This window comes from Canis aureus, chromosome 6 (genome assembly GCF_053574225.1).
Source record: "Canis aureus isolate CA01 chromosome 6, VMU_Caureus_v.1.0, whole genome shotgun sequence".
NCBI lineage: Eukaryota > Metazoa > Chordata > Mammalia > Carnivora > Canidae > Canis > Canis aureus.
The window spans coordinates 10,759,862-10,783,872 of NC_135616.1; the positions used below are offsets into that span (position 1 = coordinate 10,759,862).

Below are 24,011 nucleotides of genomic sequence, written 5' to 3' on the forward strand. Positions count from 1 at the left end.
TAACACTGACCCAGGCTCTGCCCCAACTTCAAGAAGCAGAGAACTGAGACTTTTTTTAAAACACTTATGCATATAATTGCTTATCATAGTTACAAGTGCTGTAAAGAGAGAAATAAGGGTGTTAGGATCCCAGGGAAATAATGAAATATGTGAACAGGGAAAATTCACTGCCCTTTCCTCAAGGATGTCTTTCTTTAATTCCTGGTGAGGTAATGGCAAAGCACAAAGCCCAAAAGGATAGATGAGAAGAAAAGTTATCAGAAAGAAGTTTGTGTAGCTCCCATGCAACGACTGGCAGGAAAGAGAGGGAGGGATGAGCATAAGAGGTTCTAAGATAAAACAAGAAGTAATAAGGGACAAGGTAACCCCGAATGCTTTATGCCATACAAAGGGTTTTGAAAATTTTGCAATAAAAGGGGCAGCCCAGGTGGCTCAGCAGTTTAGCGCCACCTTCAGTCCAGGGCCTGGTCCTGGAGACCTGGGATCGAGTCCCCCGTCGGGGTCCCTGCATGGAGCCTGCTTCTGCCTGACGCCTCTCTCTCTATCTCTGTGTCTCTCATGAATAAGTAAATAAAATCTTTAAAATCTTTAAAAAAAAAAAAAAGAAAAATTTGCAATAAAAGCCTATTAAATGGTTTCAAGCAAGGGTCAAGCAGCTTAGCCTATTCAAATGTTCTTTGTTTTTTCTTTCTGTAAGTAAAATTAACATATGACATTATATTAGTTTCAGGTGTACATTGTAATGATTCAATACCGTATATATTGCAAAATGATCACCACAATAAGTCTAGGTAACATTTGTTACCATACAAGGATATTCTCAAAAAAGTAAGCTAAAATAAACCTAATAAATGGAGTTTGATTTCAATATGCTTAGTAATGGAGAAGTTAATGTTAGATGACCCATCAACAAATATCAACCATTTCACTTCCCTGATAGCTATCAAATATTAATTTCAGGATAGGGCTAAACATGGATAATCAGAATTGTTATATACATTAAGAGACACTGAAATAGAAATGACTTAGACATTTCTCAGAAACACGGCAACCTTGTCGGGACCCTTCTCACTTTTGAGAGCTTTCTCTGTGTCTCTGCTTAATAAACTTCTATTGCTTTGCTCAGAGAAAAAATAAGTAAATTTCTCAGAAACATAACACGGTGTGAGGCTGGATTGCATTTGTAGAAAGTATACCCTTGCATTTTTGCTTTTGTCCAAAAGAATGACAACATTTTTGAAAATCATTTGCCGAATGAAAAGGAAAACCTCTGAGATGAATTTGTTTCTGTAGGGTGGATATTGCACTCACATAAAGATTTAGCGGACAATTAACAAAAAAAGAATTTGAGAAATAAATGGAGGAAGCAGCTGTCCAGGAAGGTGTCAGTTGCCAGGTTTGCGTGGAATGCTATGGAATTCCCAGGCCTGAGTGTGCTCTGCCAGTTTCATTTAGCTCACTGATGATTGTGCACCTCGTGAAAATCACATTAGAGTACCCAATTTTCTAAGTTTCATCTCCTCTTGAAAAGGAGTATGTATTTCCGGGCTCCCACAGGATGCATAATTTTGTACCATTGTTAGTGGTTATTTATCTTTCTGGTCATCCATTTATTCCACTTTGTGTAAGTCTAAATATGCCCCCCACACATTTAAAAATCCCGTCCCTGGTTAAGCTTCAAAAGGCAGAACTTAGGGCAGTCCCGGTGGCTCAGCGGTTTAGCGCTGCCTTCAGCCCAGGGTGTGATCCTGAAGATCGAGTCCCACATCATGCTCCTTGCAGGGTACCTACTTTTCCCTCTGCCTGTGTCTCTGCCACTCTCTCTCTCTCTGTGCCTCTCATGAATAAGTAAATAAAATCTTTAAAAAAAAAAAAAAGGCAGAACTTAGTTAAAATGATCTCACTTGGATGATCTTATTCCCTTACTCAAACAATAAAAAGTTTTAGCTTTCTTAATTAATAACATTTACGCTTTACATCATCACATACATAAGATTACAAAGATGCAATGTGAAATTATATATATATATAAAATTTTATTTTGTCTTAAAGATTGGGATTGTGCAAGACAGTGAATATTTTTATTTAGCAAATGCTTATCTAGCACTTGCATTTGAGCTATTGTTCAAAGATGCTGTACAAATATGAACACATCAAATACTACATTCTATTTCTGATTTATGGTAGACTTAAATTTTCCTCAACTCCTTAAAATTGAAGATACCCTGTTACGAGGCGCCAAGCTAGCTCTGAAGACCTGAATAGAGGTTTAGCATAGTGGAGTCCAATATTTGGCCAAAGCCTTACTGGAATGTTTGGGGAGGAAGAACTTTTTCCCTAACACATTCCAGTATTCCTCTTGTGTTTCTTTATTGAGCCTGCAAATTAAATTTACAAAAGACAGATTAGCAAGAGAAAAGACAGAGTTTTATTCACATACACATAAGAGTTTACAGAAAAGTATGACTCGAGGAGGCAATAGAATTTGAGGCTCAGATCCCAACGTACTCCCAGGTGTCCAGAAAGTCAGAGATATGCTTAATTCCAGGTTTGCACGGTGGCCGGCCTCAGAGACAAGATCAGCACTGGAAAAGTCCTACCACCTAGAACATTCCTTTGTGTTTTGAGGTTTTTATTAATGTCTCATAGAATGGACTTGACCAGAAGCCTGGCTTTTTCAATAGTGCAGAATGTTTTAATCTCTCCTCCTCCACACAGTGGGAAACTTGTATGGTTCTCATCAACAAACACACATTTACCAGGTACCAGACAATACATACTATTAATGGCATCCTCAGTTTGATCATTGAGGAAACAAAGACACAGCCAAGCTTAGTAACTTTTCCAAGGTCAAATGGCTAGTCTGTGGCACAGTCAGTATTTGTACCTATTCAATTTGACTCCAAAATTCAAGCTCTTAACAACCAAGCCCTACTGTACTAGACTCCTTTCTTGAAAAGTTTTACTCTAACTGAACAAAAGTATAACAAATAGCTTGAAGAAGCTTTTATTTATAGTACTAATGTGACCAGGGCACCTGGGTGGCTCAATGGTTGAGCATCTGCCTTTGGCTCATGGCTCATGATCCTGGGGTCCTAGGATCGAGTCCCACATCGGGAAGCCTGCTTCTCCTGCCTATGTCTCTGTCTCTCCCTCTGTGTCACTCATGAATAAATAAATAAAATCTTAAAAAAACATATCAACATCCTGACCTATCCTAATGCAATAGATTCTTCAGATCTGGTCATTTCTTCCACCATGAGAGAATACCTAAGATAGAATAACACTGTGTATGTTATACATAGGGAGCCTGACACCTGACTCACAGGTTCAATTCCTCTACACTCTGCCCCTGAAAACACATAACCTGCCCCAGACTCCAATGTTTTCCACTTATTGTCACTCAGCTCAGGGTTGATGGCCTCAGCCAACATGCAGAGTATCTTCAATAACATCGCTCAGAAGCTTCACACTTCTAAAAATATCTGCTCCAAGGAAATGTGTAAGTAAAGTGGTGACAATGATCACCATGATATACTCATGATTTCTCTAGAGCAGAGGTTCACTTGGGGAAGAAATGGAAGGTAAAGTTTCAATGATTTTCTAGATTCTTATATTATTAGAACTAAATACATCCTAGTTTTAGATTCTTGTTACCACTCTCCCCCATAATTGGACATGGTGCCTGCACAGTTTCAGGGACTTAGGATACCCCAAGTCCCATCTAGGGACCATGTTCTCCTGCCTTCAGTTCTGTTACTACAGTGACTTTCCATTGCTATTGATTTAGGAGTGTACTTGATTCTTTTATGAACAGCATTGTGGCAGGCAAGCGACACATTATTATTGGACATATACCATCTGCCAAGCACCACGTTAGTCACAACGCACACAAAGATAAGTCAGGTGTGATTCTCACTTTCAAGTTTTCATCAGCTAGATAAACAGGAAGGCAGAGAGGCGTGACAATTCAGGTGTGTACAATATGCCAAGGAGTAGCCAGGGAAGGTTTTACAGCACAGGAAATATTTGAGTTGGTTCTGAAAAAAAATGGGTAGGTGTACAGCTGCCGCTTGCGTGACTGTGCATATACTAAAAATTGGCAGATTCGTATCTGATCAATTTCCTTTACGAGCTACTGAAAATCTCAGGAGATTCCACTAAGGGTGGAGAAGGAGTCTTCATTTCAAGTGTGCATTCCATGTCTTGTCAACCCATGTCTACATTCGGGGGTTAAGACTAACTTCTGGGATCCCAGGTAAGACTGGCAGGTGCACCCTGCCTGCGGCCTTCTCTCGGCTTCCTCGGCGACGGCGCAACTACGGCGCGCGGACGCCAGGGGGCAATACCGTTTCACCAAAACTCACAGGGAACCGGCCGGGTAGCGTTTTGGTACTAAGAAAAGTCCACAGCATCCTGCTTGCCAAGGGGAAAGCCTTAATAGACACAGCTCTACGAAGAAAAAAAAAAAAAAAGGCTGATAAATCCTCTCTTTAAAAGCTTCCCGAATTGCCATCAAAATTGCCTTTCAGCATCGGTGCACATCTAACGTTTTGCAGAATTATTTGCCAAAGAATGACTTTTCATTTGTTCGCAATACGGCCTGCCTGGTCTTTTCCAGTCCTCTGCGTAAGGACCGGTGATTCCGGGCTCCCTGCATGGAGTCTCTCTCTCTCTCTCTCTCTCTTGAATAAATAAATAAAATTTAAAAAAAAAAAAAAAAAAAAAGAACCGGTGATTGATTCTCATCAAGCCCTCGCTAGCCGGAGTCCCACCCCACTGCTGGGACTCGGTTCCGGCCACCACCCTCCGCACCCACCCCACCCCCAACCCGGGGCCTCCTCCCTCCAGGCCCCTGCAGCGCCTCCAGCTGCCTCTTTGGTTGGCGCTGCGGCTCCCTTTAAGGTAATTCCTGTCCGGGCCTGTGTTTTGTTTCCAGCTCGGCAGCCGCCAGGTGTCTGCCCTCCCTTAACCCCCAAGGATGAGAGATCAAAGGTGCGCCTCCATCTGCCTCCTGACCAGCTCTTTAATCTGTTACACGTTCAAAGAGGGAAAGGGCCGTATTATGCACTTAGGGAGGGAGGACCAATCGGAGAAATGGAAATGGGCAGAGTCCCAGAGTGTGTGAACTCACCAAAAGGATGTGGAACGTCTGTCTGTCTACCTTGTAGCCCTGCCATGTGGGAGTGTTTGCTTTGAAAAAGAGCAATAATATTATTAGGGCAAATGAAGATCCTCGTTTCTCTGACTCCAACCCTCCTAAACCCATTTAATGATTGTACACAGACCCATTTGGAGACTGGTGCTAAGAGAAACTCAACAACGGAAAATACTTTTTAAATTATGAAATGGAGATTATACGGACATTTATAGCAATTTGCGCTTATTTCACTTAGAGCAAAAAATAGACTAAAGACTTGATAGAACCGAAAACAACTTTTTTTTATTTTATTTATTCATTCATAGAGACACAGAGAGAGAGAGAGAGAGAGAGAGAGGCAGAGACACAGGCAGAGGGAGAAGCAGGCTCCATGCAGGGAGCCCGATGTGGGACTCGATCCCGGGTCTTCAGGATCACATCCCAGGCTGCAGGCAGCGCCAAATTGCTGCGCCACTGGAGCTGCCCTAGAACCAAAAATTTTTAAGAAACAGTATATCCTGTGGGGTTTCTCCTTTCCACATCCGCAGGACTAAATAGACAGGGAAATGCATTTTAAAAAAAAAAGAGAGAGACGGGATCCCTGGGTGGCGCAGCGGTTTGGCGCCTGCCTTTGGCCCAGGGCGCGATCCTGGAGACCCGGGATCGAATCCCACGTCGGGCTCCCGGTGCATGGAGCCTGCTTCTCCCTCTGCCTATGTCTCTGCCTCTCTCTCTCACTGTGTGCCTATCATAAATAAATAAAATAAAATAAAATAAAATAAAAAGAGAGAAAGAGAGAGAGAGCAGGGCAGCCCGGGTGGCTCAGCGGTTTGGCGCCTGCCTTTGGCCCAGGGCATGATCCTGGAGACGAGGATCGAGTCCCACGTCGGGCTCCTGGTGCATGGAGCCTGCTTCTCCCTCTGCCTGTGTCTCTGCCCCCTCTCTCTGCGTGTGTGTCATAAATAAATAAAATCTTAAAAAAAAAAAATTTCCTCCACCCACAGGTTTGGTTTCAGGGGTAGGGTAGAAAAGAGCTCACCATCTACTGAATTACACTTGGGAATCATCTAGATAAAAGGGGGACCCACAACTTTCTTTGGATTCCGAGGAAAGCTGGCTGATTTGCACCCATGGGAGCTAGCACCACGGCTTACTTCTCTCTGCGCCCCGGGCCGCGCGTGCCCACGAGCAACCCTCTGCTTCCTCCTCTGTGCACCCGGCTTCCAAAGGGAGCCGCAGTCCCTTGGGTTGTGCCGAGCAGCCTTCACAGGCGGTGGCGAGGTAGTAGTGACCTAACATTGAGTCACACTGTCCTCCCCAGTTGCAATGGCTCTGAATCACATTTGTTCACCGTAGTGAGAAAGAATCAAAGTGGTACAGTTACAGCCCTGGTAGGAAGGGCGTCCTTATCAGCTGCATCAAACGTTTCATTCATCTATTTCACAAATATGTACTCGGCACTATGTCCACTCACACTACTGCTGGACTCTGGGAAATCAGTGATGATCAAAGAGTCCTGCTTTCTGTTCTTGGAGTGTACAATCTAGAGGTGGAGCCTGGCATTAATACTCTCAGACAAAACTGCTCTGAAAGAAAGGAAAAAACACAGGGCTTGTGGGAGAATGTACAGTACCAGTGGAACTGACCTAGGGGGTCAGAGAGAACTTCTCTTGAGAAAATCCTCATAAGCTAAGAGCTGAGAGATCAAGAAGAGTGAGGGACGGCACATGTTCACATTCAGAGAGTTGAAAAGGTGGCATGGCTAGAGAGCACAGAGCTCAGGGACTCATATTGGGTGAGGCCAGAGGATTGAGGCACATGTAACTTTCAGTGGCTACATATTACTCAATACATAGTGTAGTGGCTTAAAAACCCCTTTATTATACCCAAGATCTAATGGGTCAAGAATTTAGATAGGGGTTGCCCCTGGATGGTTCAGTCAGTAAAGCATCTACCTTCTGCTCAGGTCATGATCTCAGGGTCCAGGGATGGAGTCCCACATGGGGCTCCCAGCTCAGCGGGGAATCTGCTTCTCCCTCTGCCTCTCCCTCCTGCTCGTGTATGCTTGCTTGCTCTCTCTCAAATAAATAAAAACATTTTAAAAAAACAAATAAAAGAATTTAGGTAGGGTTCCACATTCAGCTGGAGGTTGCACTGGTCTAGAGAGTCCAGGATGGCATTAATCATATGCCTGGCACCTTGGTTTCAGTGGCTGGCAGTGTGGGCTCAGCTGAGGCTGTTGAACAAAACACCTGTAGGGGGCACCTCCATCACTTCAGCTTCAAGACTTCTTACATGGCAGTTCAGGGCCCCAGGGATAGTGTCCAAAAGATAGGAAGATAGGAAGTCTTAAGGCCTGGGCCCAAGTACTAGCAGAGCATCCCTTCCACCATCTTCTACTGCTTGGAGCAGTCGCAAAGCCCCCCAAATGAAAGAAAATGACAGATGTCATCTCTCAATAGGAACCATTTCAAATAATTTGTGAACATCTTTAGTCAGCCACAGTTTATCCTCTGGACACAAATTATTTAGACTCTCCTATAAGGCAAAATTTACTCCTCCTAAAGTCCTCTAGAAATCTCATCTTATTATGGCATGAAGTTCAAGTTTGAGGTCCAGGTTCTTACCATCTAAATAACATTCAGGTGTTGCTGAGGATCCTTGGATCCAGGTGTCTAGTATAATTTTTCTCAATATGAAGACTTGTGAGCTAAAATGAAAGGGTACCTGCTCCACACACACCAGCACATACTGATGATACAGAGATGAGATCAGTGCAATGAGCGCTCTCATTCAGGAGTGGAGGAAGGGAGGGGCACAGAGCAATCGCTGGTCCATAACAATTCTGAAGTCCATCTGTTGCCAGTTGCTTGACTGGGGGGCCTCCTCCTGTTCCCCAGGGATGACTCTCTGCAGGTTTTATCCTCCTTCCCCTTGGTTGCATCTTCTGAGTCATCTATCCTGTTTCCTTAGTGTCTTAGCTCAGGTTGCCGGAACAAAATGCCATAACCTGGGCAGCTCAAACAACAGATATTTATGCCTCACAGTTCTGGAGGCTGGGAAGTCTGAGATCAGGGTGCCAGCATGGTCAGGTTCTGGTGAGAACTTTCTTCCTGTCCTGAAGACAGCCTCCCAAAGGCCCCCATCTCGAAATACCATCACTTTGAGGATTACTTAAGGCTTCAACATATGAATCTGAGGCAGGGGTAGGAGCCAAGACTAAGTCTATAGCACATAAGATATCATTTGCAACGGATTAATGGTCTCAGTCTATTCCTTGCTCATAGAAGCTTAGAGGCTTTCAAAATTCTTGCTTTGAACTACCTCAATCCATTTCTGTCTATGCTGATAATGTGCCCACTAATTCTCTTAAAATCTTCGTGGGCTTCCTATGAATCCTATTAGACTTTACTCTGTTAGACAAAACACATCCACAGTTTTCCTCCAGGAGGCCCTTCTCTGGCCTGGGCTCAGAATCAGGACTATGGGAACACAGTCCTAGGGCTTTTAAAAGCCCTTTCATCTCTTCAAAGTTTTTGAGGCACACATTTAAATCTTTCTAAAGTCATAAAAAGAGTCTTACAGCTACACCCTTGAGATGATCATCATCGTCAGTTTCTTACTTTGGAAGTCTTTTGCCTTTGAAAAGGCTAGGAATATGGAACCCTATTATCATTTTTTTTTTAACCAAGAAGTACTAGCTCTATATTTCCTTTAAATTTTGCTTGAAAACTGAACAGTCCTTTTTTTTTTTTTAACATACTTTTTATCTGTACTTTATCATATACAACAGTTTAAAAAAAACTAATTGGCACTCTACATGTTCTTCCTGGAAGTCTTCTTACTAAAAATGTATAAACTCATTAGGTCTATTTTCTATTTTTCCATGGTACTATAGGTCATAATGTTGCCAAACGTCCCACCACTATATCAGATGACTTGACTTTCCTTCCAGTCTCCAAGGATAGCCTTTTCCCTGTTCTCCCAGCTTCTCCCAGCAGTTTCCCCGGGGCCTTCTAGCTTCTTCCCTCGGCTTATATTGTTTGTCAGAATATCTACACATGGCCTCTCTATCAGAGCAGTCTCAGGACTTGTAACCTGGTGTCCCAGGGTTCTTAAAGGGAGTGATCCAAGAGACAGGAAGAGGCTGCCAGGTTCCTAAGGCCTGGGCACAGACACCTGCAGAGCATCATTTCTGCTTTATTTTAAAGGTCATAGCAGTCACAGAGTTTGCCCAGGATCAAAAGTGGGACACAGCCTCCATCTCTCTGTGGGAGGTGAATGGAAGAATTTGTGGGCATCTTTATTCTGCCACAGGTGACATCAGGAAGGGCTGTGTAAGTCCTGTTAAGGCTTTTGATCTTTGTCTTACAAAAAATGAAAAGCCATTTAAGGGGGGCCCCTGGGTGGCTCAGTAGTTGAGCAACTGACTTTAGCTCAGGGCCTGATCCCAGGGTCCTGGGATCGAGTCCCACATCAGGTTCCCCACAAGGAGCCAGCTTCTCCCTCTGCCTATGTCTCTGACTCTTTCTCTGTGTCTCTTATGAATAAATAAATAAAAATTTTTTAAAGCCATTTAAGAGTTAAAGAGCTGAGGGGTGTGACATAACTGGACTTACTTTTTGAAAAGACCACTCCAACTGCAGTATGAGAATTAGAAAGAGGACATGAAAAATTGAATGGTCCTTGTTTAGTTCCTCTTTCTCTAGCCATATCATATTATTATTCAGATTTGTGTGAGGATTGCTATGATAGCTTGCCCAAAGGTGGTAACAGCAGAGATAAAAGAACTACAGATCCTTGAGATATTTGGATGTAAAATCAATAAGCTGATATTTCTTGAAGTCCATTTACAGGATAACTTTGTCTCCAATTAGTTGATAAAATTACTTATTGGGAATCTTTTTTTAATAGTATAATCTTGAAACCTAAATATTACTGAAACTTATGTATATTTGCTCCACATGTCAATGTTCACTAACCTCCATGAAGACCAGCCTCTGAGTAGAAATAGACAGTGATCAGTATAATGAAATCTGAGGATTCTGCTCAACAATATCCACAATTAAGACAAGATGTCTGAATTACATTTGCAGGGATTGATAAAAATTCTCTTTTTAGGAGCCTGGAAACACTTGGGAATAATCACTTATTCATTAGATAAATATTTGAGTATTTGCTCTATGCCAGGCACTGTTCTAGTCAAGGGAGTTAAAGCATCAAAGATCTCTGTTCTCATTCTGCTTCCATTATTTAATGAGGCAGACAGATATAAACAAGGAACTGAGTGATAAATCAATGACATAATCCCAAGTAGTGATAACCTCTTTAAAATAAATAAATGAGAGACGGTCTACAGAGTTATTACTGGGTCTACTCTAAATACAAGAATCAAGGAAGGGCTCTCTGAGGAAGTAACATCTGAAGTAAAATCTGAATGAAGAGAAAAGGGAGGCCTGAGTGGCTCAGTGGTTGAGCGACTGCCTTTGGCTCAGGTCATGATCCCGGGGTCTTAGGATTGAGTGCCACATCAGCCTCCCCACAGGGAGCCTACTTCTCCCTCTGCCTATGTCTCTGCCTCTCTCTCTCTCTGTCTCATGAATAAATAAATAAAATCTTTCTTAAAAATTTAATGAAGATAAAAGGCTAGGTGTAGGAAGATCCAGCAGGTCAGGCGAAAGCACTCAAGACTAAGGGAGCAGCAAGTGTACCAGCCAGGGGCAAAAGAAATTGGCATTGCAGGGCATGGGGAGAAGACCAAAGGGGCTAAGGCATCTTGAAAAAGGGAGAAAGTCAGGTGACATACAGTAGAAGAAATAACAAAATAAGCAGGAACAGATGACATAGGACCTTAACAGCTAGGGTTAAAAATTTTACTACTAATTCAACAATAATGAGATGTCACTGGAAAATTTTAGTGAGCCCTAGTCATTCACACTTTAGCATGGATTATTTTAACTTGACTCTCTTAATTATTTTAGATCATCTAAATTAATAATTAGGTGAGAGTGGTAGGAAAGAGGGTGGAATAATTTTGGAATTGGGAAACTGTCATAGAAAGCATACCCAGTTCGTGATTTGCTCTGACTTGCAGGAAGACAACACACATGGTCTGTATGAAATACCACAAGATGAGGAATTTTGTTACACTAAAGATATCAAGTTGAGGGAAGAACAGTTAGTTTTCTTTCCCTTTCTCTCTTTTTTAAATTTTATTTTCAAACTTCTCTGCAGACAATGAAACATTTAAAGGGAGGAGGGGGAGGAGTAGGATCCATTGTGTGTGTATATATATATATATATACATATATGTATGTGTTATGGCTTACCCTGAATTCCAGGCAATGTCAATGTCAGCCAATCACCAGATAATGTCTATTGTGTGTCCTGGAAGTCAACAGTGCTACGTGTAGCTTTTCAGCATCAACATCAACCATTTCTTAAATATTCAAATTTTTAAAAATATTCCATTCTACGATTTTTGTGTAATATTAAAATTAGCTAGCTAATTAGATTTAGCCAATTCTATATTTGCACTACAACATAGTTACTTTGCAATATCTTTATAAAGGTCTATTCTACTATAGGAAAAAGCCTGATTTGGGATTTAAAAAAAAAAAAGTCTATATGGAGTTGATGAATCACCAATGTTTTTATTAAAATAATGTTAATAATTAGAGCTCTAAAATCAGACTATTATTTGTTTTTTAACTTACCTTTTTCCCCTTGTTCAACAAATGTATTACTGGGCTCTGGTCCACCGCCACCCACAAATCCCATAAAAATTTGTATAGATTTTCTGGTTTTACCTGCAAAAGGCCTGATCAGAGCACCTTGATTAGAGCACAGTGTTGTCCTTTTTTTTTGAATGGCAATTGCTGACACCATGGTCATACACAAAAATAAATATGGCTGGAAAAAAATCAATATCAAGACCTGATTTCCGGTATAAGAATTCTATAGTTTAAAAAAAAGGCAGGATCAATGCTTCATAAGCCAGTGACTCATACCTCTTGGCATAAATGCACTTGGCAAGTCCATTTTAGGTTATGTTCCCAGTTGATTGTCAGCAACTGTTATTTCTAAGGTGATCTGTGTATAGTATATTTTTAAGTATGACAGTTTTAAGAGGTTTTGAAATTACTGGAAAAATAATTGCAAATGTTACTCTTACTTACATTTGCCTCATTCAGTCAAATTATAGCCCCTTTTGTAAATAGCTCAGAAAGTATTCTGAAGATCCAGATTTTCTTCTCTGGGCCTGATTGGAAAGAAACACCAGTGATGACAACCTCATGCTACACCTGATTCGTACCACCTTGCAAGAGAGAATTATATTAATTATATTTTGTTTTGTGAGCCCATTATCAAACACAGCCATTATTATAAAATAAAAGGTATAATTTATAATTAAATTTAAACAAAAGTAGTATACTTAAAACTCTTTCCTTCCTCCTCATTTGACTACAGTTTACCTTCCATACTCTTGAGTTTATTAACAACGAGTGTACTTGCCTGGCAAAAATACTCCCGAATGGTATTGCTATTTGCCCATCTCTTTTCAGCTTCACATTCGCTGACATCAGGCTGGTGGCTTGAAATAGGCCATGGTGGAAGTATTTACCTAGTGGCAAAGTGGAGTCTTAATTTAGTGAAAATAATTTATATGACAGTGTGAAAAACAGTTCAACAGTAGATCATGTAAGAGATGTAATGATAATAAATTTATTGGGGAAAGAGCAGATTGGGAAGAAACTCAATGCATGATTTTGTCAAATTGTGGTTGACTTGCTAGCTATGAATACAAGAGTTTGACCAATCTGAACAAAAGCATTGTGTGTGAATCAATTGGCTACAGGTAACTTGCAGTAGAGAGCACTGTATATTTTATTATTTTTAGATTATGTACCACATATCATTTATATCAGTAAAAATCATGAGAAACACACCTACATTTATATGCATACTTTTTGCCCTGGAGAGTCCCTTGTTAAACATCGACCAGACAGTACTGGTTCTGCAGGAAAGATGAAATTTGATAGGCCACTTAAAGGCAGCTTTCCAGAAAGTTGTAGTGGAGAGCAAGTTTGTCTCTTTGTTAACCTAATCTGTTAAAATCAGTGTGTGTTTACCACTCATACCAATTTGGCTTATCAATTTTGAAAAGGGTTTTGTTTCCATTTTTAATTGAAACTCATCTGGTTGGAAAGAGAACCAGAATGTCAACCACACTGAACTGTAAAAGAGACATTTTTGCTCAGCCTAAAGTATCATGGCTATCACATAGGGTTTAGGGAATGTTGTTTATTTATAACTATTGCCTACCAAAAAAATGATTTTTTAATCAAATCATTGGACCCACTCTAATTGATCGCAGATGAGTGTTTTCACCTTAAATTCACCAAAAAGGCACATGAACATCCAGTCAAAGACTACCGTCTACTTGCTTCGTGAACAATTTGACACGCCTGGAGAAACCTTTCACTGCCCTGCAGGGCATGGGGTCACTGAACAAATTCGGCCAGGGAATGGCCTGTGGCCCAACCCACCTCAGAGGAGGAAGTTGCCAAGTCACACCATGGTTTTTAACCACCTATTACATATTCCAACAGAAGCTCTGCCCCAACACGTATCAAATGATCTCTGTACCCAGCATTAAATAGAAAGTACTAGACTCTGGTGTCCTGTGTGGGAAGTTTCATCAATTCATTATCCAGCATGATTTATTTACAGAAATAGTCATTTGGACAAACTTGGCCTTTGTTTCACCCAAAAACGGGTCAGATCCCTTATTTGGTAAAAAACTTCCCCACATGGTTTTAGCAGGGGAAACAAAGACACCATGTAGGCTAACCAAGAGCTGAAAATTACTTTTGTCTTCAAAGTTGGTATTTGTTCAGTTAAATCCTCAAGGTGCCAGCAAAGACTCTGGATGCGAAGCATGTGTGTGTGTGTGTTGAGAAGACTAGAAAAGGTCATTTGGGTCCATTATATAACTGCCACTTTTTGTTTTTATTCAAGGTGTCATAAAACTGAGTTCTGCAGTTGAAGGTACGTTTTCACAACCACAAAATCAATACTGTTTTGCTTAAAGGTTGCCTAGCGTGCCTTTGTAGCCAGAAAGCATCTGCGGCAGCGGTGTGTAGTGCCTGTTCTGATCGCCAGCTGTCCCCATTCCATCTGTGTCTCTCGTCGTTCTGGTCGTTTTATGCTGTGAGTCTCAGGCCTGCGCCAGTGGCATCAGCGCTGACCCCAGTGAGCGGTCTTTCAGAGTGCGAACGTGTCTGTTTCTGTTCCCTGATGTGACTGCCTCAGATCCTGTGCTCTTTACAGATTCCCTCGTTCTCCAGCAGCCTTAGTTGAGGCTGGACATGGAGTCTGGCCAGGAACCTGCCCCCACTCACTCTGCCTTTGTTCAGCAGGGCCTCCTCTAGAGTGTGTTGGCCTCTTATCCCAACGTAGTGGACATGCTTGGCCAAGTACGTGGGCGTGGGGTTGAGAACACTAAGTGGTGAAGGCAATGATGGGCTGTAGACACAACTTTTCCCTGGGCAGTGTGATCCACCACATCCGGGAGGTACTGGGAAAACCAGCTTCCTTCAGGGTTGCTTGTATCATCCATCTCTAGAAAGTGGCAATCTCCTGGAGTCTTGCATCCGGGGAGCTAAGAAGAAAGGGAAGAGTGGTTTAAGGGAACACGAGGATTGGTGTAGAAGAGGACAGCAGTGTTTTGCTACCCCTCACAAATGTTAAAAATACCCCATCGCCTGAAATGATTAATTGATTATTGGTGTAAAAGTGATCTCCTGATAACTCGGAGAAGAACGTAGTCCGCAAGTAGCTAACGTGTAATTTCCCCTTCTTGTGAGTTTCTGTGTTTGTTTTGGGTATGCGTGTTCTCATTTATCGAGAGTCTGTCAGTCATGTGTTGGAGCTTCTTTCATCCCCACTTAATCAGGGGAGGCTCCTTGGAAGAGGTGGTGGGCTTGCAGGTGAGTTCTCACATTTAAAGAGAGATGTGGCTTGATGAATGGGCAATGCATGGAGGTGGGAAGTGCAAGAATGCCAGGGGGGCCGAAGTGGTGAGACCATCTGCTTGATCCAAGAAAAAGGATTGGATGGGCTGGGGTTTGAAGATGGGGAGATGACAGAGGAGCTCAGTCATGTAATCCACCGGCCCGGCAAACCCGAAGTGGGGAACTCTGTGCCTTATCACATTTTACAAAACAAAGTTGAAAAGGCAATATTTCTGACATGACATCACGGTGGAAAGCATGCCTCTCTTCTCAAGTAGAAGGAAAGCATGCCTTTGCTTCTCATGAAGAAGAGCATTGAGGACAAGGGAGGGTACCATGCAACTTTCAGGCCTCTCTGAGGCCAAGCGGAAGTCAAGTTTCCTCTGCGTGGTACCATGGAGTTTTATTGAGAGTCTATCCAAACCTCTCCAAGCCTAACAAAACGTAGGAGACACAGCACCAAAATTCAAGCAGGTCCATGAGAATGGCCTTGTCTGCAGAAACTCCCAGTGGCAACAGAGTGCTGAGTTTCAGTTAATTATCTGTAGAATTCCAGATAACAGTTGGTCCACCCTGGGCTGTTTTGATGTTTTATCAAGGAATGGCTTTGAAGTCAGAGCTTTACATTGCCTGTTTGGCTTAAGCACAGTATTCAGCTTGCAAAAAGATGGAAAAACAAAATAAATGTTTTAAAAGCCAGGAAGCCTTAAGAATGTTAACTAATTTAAAAACCCTTGTTCTGTTGGAACTTATGTTCTGTTCATCGTTTTGCCAGTAACTGCTGTCACTACTGGGTAGCATGACCCATCTGAACCCCCCAAAGAGGTTGGCGTTCTCCAGAGAATGAGTCAGGAAAAACAAGGGCAAAAAGCAGAATGACTGCTTGGGTTTTTTTCAGCAGCTTCCTTAACACCAGGCCTCTGTGAGCCCCAGGGGCTCTCAGGAAGTGCACTGGGGCAGCTGTGGGTATCAGAGGTGGGGCCCACTTCCACTGTGGCTTGAGCATCTTTGGGGCAGCTTCGTGGCTGAGCACTGTGGAAGCTTGAAGGCTTGGGAGCATGCTCTGTTGTAACTGTGTTAGAACACATGTGTGCAGGGGGCTGCCTGGAACGCAGTCTTTGGGTGGGGTGTGTGTGTGTGTGTGTGTGCTTAATGCATGCATTCTTGGTGCATCTAGAATGGGAAATTTTTGACCAGCATGCTCAGTGGAATGTGTGTGAGGCACTATCTCTTAATTCGAAATCAAAGCTCAGTAGTCCTTATGTATGCGTAGCTGATTACTGTACGTGGTGTTCTACATCTGCGGTATGAACTCAAGGCAGCTTCATCCAGCTGATCGTGTCAAGGAATATGTAAATCAGTGGAGGGGATCCACTGCCCGAAATGAAACCTACCTTTTCTTGAAAAATGACTCCATTCTGGATTATCATAGAACTCTAAAAATAGCATTAATATTTTAGGTGGGTTGTCTTTTCTCTTCTTTTTAAGGAAAAACAATTCTCAAAGTTGTAAGAGAAAATTCGACAAAGATTCCCGGTGCTACTTCCCACCAAGTATTTCTGGCATGCAATTTTCTTCTCTTTCTCTGAAGCAGGGGTGCCCCCTTCAGCATCCTGCAGCTTCATGTAAGCTTTTTAAATCAGCAGAAAGAAACAAAGCTATTTATATCACATGAATGGTAAGATTAAAAGTCAAATGTCCTTTCACGTTTTAAAGACTAAAAATTATGTTTTAAACAGTAATACACCTCAATGCTTTCATTATTATGCAATGAAGAAAAAATATTTGACCGGGGGAAAAGCTGTGAGAGAATAGTTGCAAAGTTTTATCGATGATACAGATGAATTCCAGACTCTAACTTTACATTGATAATCCCCCTGGGAGAAAGTCAGGGTAAGAGAAACCTCCAGAAGGAAACTGGGAGAAAGGGAAGGTGGGAGGTGGTTGGGGAGAAGGTGGTTGAGGTAAGGGAAGGAAAACTCTTTCAGCCAAGGGGAGCAAAACCATTTTGTACCAAGAATGCCATGATAGAATCTTCTAAATATTCCTCTTAAAAGGGATTTTCCCTCTTGAAATTGAAGCAGGAGTAGGGAGTCAGCACCTATTTCCACCAGTGGGGTCTGCACCGCCTCATCAAGGAGAAACCAGAATGCAGGTCACAAAGAGCTGAGTCATGCCTGGGTTAGACCTGCCCTGACATTCCATAGGCAGCTATTTCTTTCCAGAGAGGAAAGGTCCAGCCCCATCCAGCAGCTCCTTGTCCAACAGCTGCAGTGTGTTCAGACATGCAGCAAGGAAGCATTCAGGTGGAGGCATCCAGCCTGGAGGGACAAGATGAGCCACAGAGGCTGATTGATGACAGGCCTTGGTGACTGATAACCAGGGTGTGTTCCGTGACGAGAACCTGCCTCCAAAGTGATTTGTTTATACCTTAGAATTGGGTGAGAATCCAAAATACCAAAATAGCATCCAAGTCTTTGGAAAGCCTATACAAGGGAATGAAGTTTGGCTTTTTGGGAAAAATTCCATGTCTGATAGACCAGGTGATTATCCAAGCCCTTGCCCACAATCATCTTCTGTGTGGACGTGCTGCATGCAGGGCTTCAGTTAGCAGTGGAGGTGAAACTCGTGTTAATGGTTAAATCTCATATGTCTCTGTGACAAGCTTCCATTTTAGAAGCAAAAGCTCCTCTAGCCATGCGGAGCTTCTGTTTTCCTCTTTTCTTCTTGTCATTTCATTTAATTTAGGTATATTTTAAGTATCTTACTTCTCCGTGGTAATGGCTCATGAGCCACAATCCCCTTCGGAACAGGGGACTTAGGATTTTCATCACATCCAAGGTGGTGCTTTCTACAACCTCATAGCCTCTGACTCAGAAAATGAAATGACTTCTCAGGCATAGGAAAAAATAAGGAAAAGCTTTATTCAATCTTTGATCCTGTTTTCAAAATGCATGATACCCACAGCTTCATGTCTATATCGTAAATCAATAAAAATGGAGCTGCTCTTCTGATATGAAACTATGATCTGGCTTTACCTACATGTTGAATACTGAAATACTCCCATTCCTTTGCTTAAGAAATACTGTTTCCCATGATATGACATGCAGTGTATCTTAAAGTATCCTTGTCATCATCTGCTTGGGTTGCTGCAACAAATTATGGCAGGTTGGGTGGCTTACACAACAGGGATTTATTTCTAACCCTTAAGGAGGCTGAAAGTCCAGGATCAAGTCATTGGCAGATTTGGTGTCTGGTATGTCCCTCTTCTGCTGACTTTTCACTGTGTCATCACAGGGTGGAAGGTTTGAGGGAGCACTCTGGGATCCCTTTTATAAGGGCCCTAATCCCATCGGTGAGGCTCCACTTTCTTGTCTTATTTGCCTCCCAAAGCCCACCACCCAATACCATCACTTTGGGGGTTAACGTTTCAACATGTGAATTTTAGGGGGACAAAAGATTCATATCATAGCAACCCCAAATGAATTAAACATTTAAAAAATATTCCAAATTTATTAATATCATTTCCTCCCCAGCTGAATTTTGTTCTTGTCATTGTGTCTATTTTTTGAGCAAAGCCCATATGTTCAGTTGTCAAGTTAGACTGTGGTAAATCCATTAACAAATAGATAACTGATGGACCTATTTCTAGTAATAAACTTAGAATGAGGTCTCAGTATTTTTACTGTAGGAAATGAAAACCACACATCTCTTCAGACCTTTATGTCAGATAGCCACAGAGATAGGGAAGGGCTGCCTGGGGAATGGACTTCCTCCTGGTTACTCCAGAGTGAAAGGCAAAAAGCCACGTGTCAGGAATCTAAAAATGGAATATTGAAGAAACCGAAATCAATACTCGACAGAGTTGTTTCTGCAAAGAAACCCAGGCCTCCTGCTTACAAAGCTAATTTGGAAACTGGATCATCCTACTGAGCAAATCAATGTCCTCTTCTCAAATGTATTTTGCAGAGTCTTATTGTACTTCGGGTGAAATTTTCCTGTTACATAGCAATGTCTCTTGGCAGGATGAGCATTAAGTCAAGAATTTACCAAATAGCTTCCAAAAACTAGGCTCCTCCTGAAATGGCAAAGATGGCCCAGTGTGACCCAGAAACTGGAAGTTGAGTCAAGGTATGCCTAGTTTCCAGTCTTACCCGGGTTACCCTCACTTCGGCGTTAATGCCGAACAAACACTGGCAGAAGTTCAGAGCTCTCTCACATTCATCCTTTTTTTTTTTCAAGTTTTTCTTTTTCCTCTTCTCTTCCCTCTCCCTCCTCCTCTACTCCAACTATATTTCTTTTTCTGCCTTGTGATAGAAAGTGAACAGGGTGCCCCGTCAGGAATAAAAAGCCAACCACTAACTGGATGGCCATTAACCACCATTTGCCTTGTTGTCCAATAAAATGGAGATCTCTATTTCTCAGGGCATCTATAAAGACCAAACAATACCATAAATGTAAAAGACTTAATATGGTGTACAGAATACAGTAGGTGCTCAATAAGCGCTTGTTCTCTACCTTTCCTCGTTCTCTGCAGTCTTCCCAAGCCTTCCTACAGCACCCCCTCTTCCTGGTGTCCAAAGATCTTACAAACAAATAATCACTTGTAGCCTACTGCTGGAAGTTAAGTTTGACTTGGGGCCAAGCCATAGACAACCAACCTAAGCCTTTGCTTTCCCACTTTGAGAGAACTCAGAGAGAAGCAGGTAAGAATAGGGTTCCCGATTATGTCAGCGGGAGCCATGACATCTCTGTGGAGAGAGAAGCTGCCTGAGTGAACGGTGCCAGGAGCCAACCCCAAAACAGGGAGGAGGGTTCTCATCAGATGGACTATCCCCTTATCTGCTCTTCTAGTCCTGAGGGGATGGGAAGAAAGGGAAGGCTTTCAGGCTGGTTCAACAAAATGTCAGACTAATTTCATCAATAGTATTTTCTTATGAAATAGTTTATAAATCTACAGTGTTCCTGAGTGTGACATTTGTCAACACTGATCAAGAACATTTACAAGAACATGGGAGTTTTAAGTAAGGAGGACTAAAGGGATTGCAACCACAGCTATCTGGAGAGCAGCCTTCTGTAAATCTTTGAACCTCTGTCACCAAAAACTAATAAAGTCTCTGCTGAATAACTGGCCTTGAGCAGCACCTAGCAACAAATTAGCATAACCCAGAAGACCACTTGCTTCCAAAGCACCATAACCTACCCCTCACCACCCTCTCTGGGGAAAGAAATAGAATTTTTTTTTAAGATTTTATTTATTTATTCATGAGAGATACACACAGAGAGAGGCAGAGACACAGGCAGAGGGGAAGCAGGCCCCAGGCAAGGAGCCCAATGTGGGACTCGATCCCAGATCCTGGGATCACTCCCTGAGCCAAAGGCAGATGCCCAACCGCTGAGCCACCCAGGCATCCCAGGAAATAGAAAGTTAGAGATCAAAAACAAGCTATATAGGTAAATCTACCAATTTTAGACAATTTTCTTTCTCTTTTTATTTTCAATGTCTATGTGTTTGCTTTAATTATTTTTAGCGACCCACTGGAAGTTGTCAATGTAAACAAAGCTCCTCCTATAGAAGAATAACTAACTCAACTAAACTATGTAAGAAAACAGCTTTTAGGGGGATCCTTGGTTGGCTCAGTGGTTTGGTGCCTGCCTTCGGCCCAGGGTGTGGTCCTAAAGTCTCGGAATCGAGTCCCACGTTGGGCTCCCTGCACAGAGCCTGCTTCTCTCTCTGCCTGTGTCTCTGCCTCTCTCTCTGTGTGTCTCTCATTAATAAATAAATAAAATCTTAAAAAAAAAAAAAAAGAAAACAGCTTTTAAGGACAGTGGTCTAATTAGCAGTCTTTGAAGCCAATTCAATAGTGATATCAGAGCCACTTCTAGTATTTCAATCCCAAATTTAGAAAATGGCTTTTACATTTTAAATCTGAAATTATATTCTAAACTTACTGCTAATTTTGAAACATGCCATAATTCAGACAACTGCTAAAATCACTGGACACTGAGGTTTGGAATTTGACCTTGGAAATCACACCCTCCTAAATTATCTTTCACACCCATTAAAATTAATTGTAAAATCAACTTGATGTTGATCCCTCATATATTTCGTATTTAACTAAAATGTTTACATGTCTAAATATCGCTGCATGTGCATATACAATTGCTCTGTGGAAGACATGAATGCTTTAAGTTGAAAGAGTACACACATGGCTTCTGTTTGGTTTTGCTGGCAAAAAAGCTGAAGTATTTTTACAATAATATGTCAATGAAATGCAAAATCAGATACCAGTCCCAATATTTATGGATCTGAAATGTTTTCGAGATGTGTATGGATGTTCAGGTCTTTTCTAGCTTTTAATCAACATATATGCTTAGGTGAACACAGAAAGCTACCGGATGTAGCTCTGCCAAGTATAGTGTTGTTGAATATATGCCCATCAGGAAACAGAGGCTAGTTTAATTTCCTTTCCAGTGTTGATTTTATAGATGGCCTCCTTAAATATAAACTCCTAACACTGAGTTTGGAACACTCTCTTTTGAAAGAAAGTATAGGATAGTAAAAAAAGACATTCCTAGTTTCAAACTTTGTAGCCATGATTTGATTTTATTTGGAGAGGGAGAGAGAGTAGAGGGAAGGCGCAGAGGAAAAGAGAAATAATCTTTCTTTTATTAAAAAGATTTTTTTTATTTATGTGAGACAGAGAGAGAGTATGAGCAGGAGGGAGGGGCAGAGGCAGAGGAAGAAGCCTACTCCCCACTGAGCAGGGAGCCCATCGTGGGACTCAATCCCGGGACTCTGAGATCATGACCCAAGCCGAAAGCTGGTGCTCAATTGATTGAGCCACCCAAGGCACCCCAGTCACCATGACTTCTTGATGTGATGTAATCAGAAGCGAGTGACTGTCTGAACCACACTTGTCTTATCTGTTAAATGGATTGAGAGCTACTTAGCACTCCAGTTGGTTAGAGGCTTAAATAAAATGAGACAATGTTGAAGTATATAGCAAAGTGTTTGGCCTATAGACACTCAATATATTTTAGGTGTTTATATTTTTTTGTTTTTACTTTTATGACATTCGCTCAAAACTCATAGAAGTTTTGGCTGGCTGAGTTGGTGGAACATGCAACTCTTGATCTTAGGGTTGTGAGTTCAAGCCCCACATTGGATGTAGATTACTTTTTAAAAATCATTATAAAAAAAAAAAAAAAACTCTTAGAGGTTGAACCGCTCGGTCAAAGGGTAAATGCATACATATTTGTACTAGATACTGTCACATACCCCTCCACAGGAGCTGTGCCTTCTTCACTCGACCAGCAATATATAAAAATATCTCCTGGGTATGCTTTTTAAGTCCTGTACAAAGAGCTAGACTATTGATATGAAGACAAGTAATAATACAAAGAGCTAACATTTGTTGAGCACTTTATAAACTATTCATAGTTATAGCAAGCAAAGAGAACACATACATTATTTCATTAAAACCTCACAATAGGGGATCCCTGGGTGGCTCAGCTATTTAGTACCTGCCCTCTGCCCAGGGAGTGATCCTGGAGTCCCAGGATCAGGTCCCACATTGGGCTCCCTGCATGGAGCCTGCTTCTCCCTCTGCCTGTGTCTCTGCCTCTCTCTCTCTGTGTGTCCCTCATGAATAAATAAATAAAATCTTTGAAAAGAAAAAAAAAAAAACAATAACTCAGTAACTACTTTTATTATCATCTGGTTTTATAAAGAAAGAAACTGAGGTATGGAGAAGTTACTAATTTGAGGTCATAGATTTTTCAAACCCAAGAATGACTAACAGTTGAACCCTTGAAGTCCTCTGCTACACAACCCTCCTTTTCTATGTGGCTGCATCTCCAGATAGGTTAAAAGTGATTTTATTTCAGTTTGTTATAAACTGTCCAAGGGAAATCACGCAAAGCGAAATCTCTAAGTTTACCTAAGGTACCGATTGCTTCCAGGCACAATCTCACAAGATTCAATGAGGGAGCAGCTGGTTAGTTTTTGTAAATAATTACAGTGAACATAACCCAGAATATGTGTCCATCAATGACAGACACTGGTTTGGCTGGTCCTATTTAAGAAGGGGATCTAGATGTCAATGGAGATGGCTCCCCAAAGACTCTGACCAGAAGGAACACCATGCTCCGGAGGTGAGGTTTGAGTTTCACCTCCATATTTAACCACTTGCCTTAGGCAAATCATTTCTCATCCTTCAGGGGTGTAATCAGGTGATTTAAAAACTTCATAGGAAAAAAAAAAAAAACTCATAGGACTAAGACTCAGCTTCTTTTAAAAAATACACCCTGTAGGGGGTGCTTGGCACGCTCAATCAGTAGAGTACATGACTCTTGATCTCAGGGTTGTGAATTCAATCCCCACTGTGGGTGTGGAGCCTACTTAAAAACATAATAAATCAAAAAACAAAACAAGAGAGATTGATGGGGCACCTGGGTGGCGCAGTCTGTTAGGCAGCCAACTCTTGGTTTTGGCTCAGGTCCTGATCTCAGACTGGTAAGATCAAGCCCCATGTCAGGCTCCATTCCCAGTGCAGTCTGCTTAAGATTCTCTCCTCCCATCCCCCAACCCTTCTAAAATAAATAAATAAGAAAATCCACTCTGTACATTTCAAAAACCTTACAGTGATCCCCATTCTTCTCAATGAGTTTTCTGTAAACATTTTGAAAGTGTTTTTATCTATAATTAAATTACATATGTAAAATTCATTTCATTTATGATTAGCTCTGATTCCTTAACAATCATACATATTTCAGAATTTCTCACAAAATGAAAAATACCTAATCCACAAAGTATTTTCAAACATAATTGAATTTTGTAATAGTAAGTGTAA

The 24,011-nt window shown here is 41.6% G+C and overlaps 1 protein-coding gene across 29 annotated transcripts in view; it reads left to right on the top strand.

The window, feature by feature from the left end:
• Positions 1-24,011, top strand: part of DLGAP1 (DLG associated protein 1) — an 875,942-nt gene that overhangs the window by 739,597 nt on the left and 112,334 nt on the right. For 19 of the 29 annotated variants that reach the window (XM_077900117.1, XM_077900118.1, XM_077900125.1 and 16 more), the window contains one exon: positions 14,162-14,191. The exons of the other annotated variants lie outside the window; for them this stretch is intronic. In XM_077900117.1, coding sequence (XP_077756243.1) covers positions 14,162-14,191 — 30 coding nt within the window. The remainder of the gene's footprint in view (positions 1-14,161; positions 14,192-24,011) is intronic. 29 annotated transcript variants of the gene reach the window in all.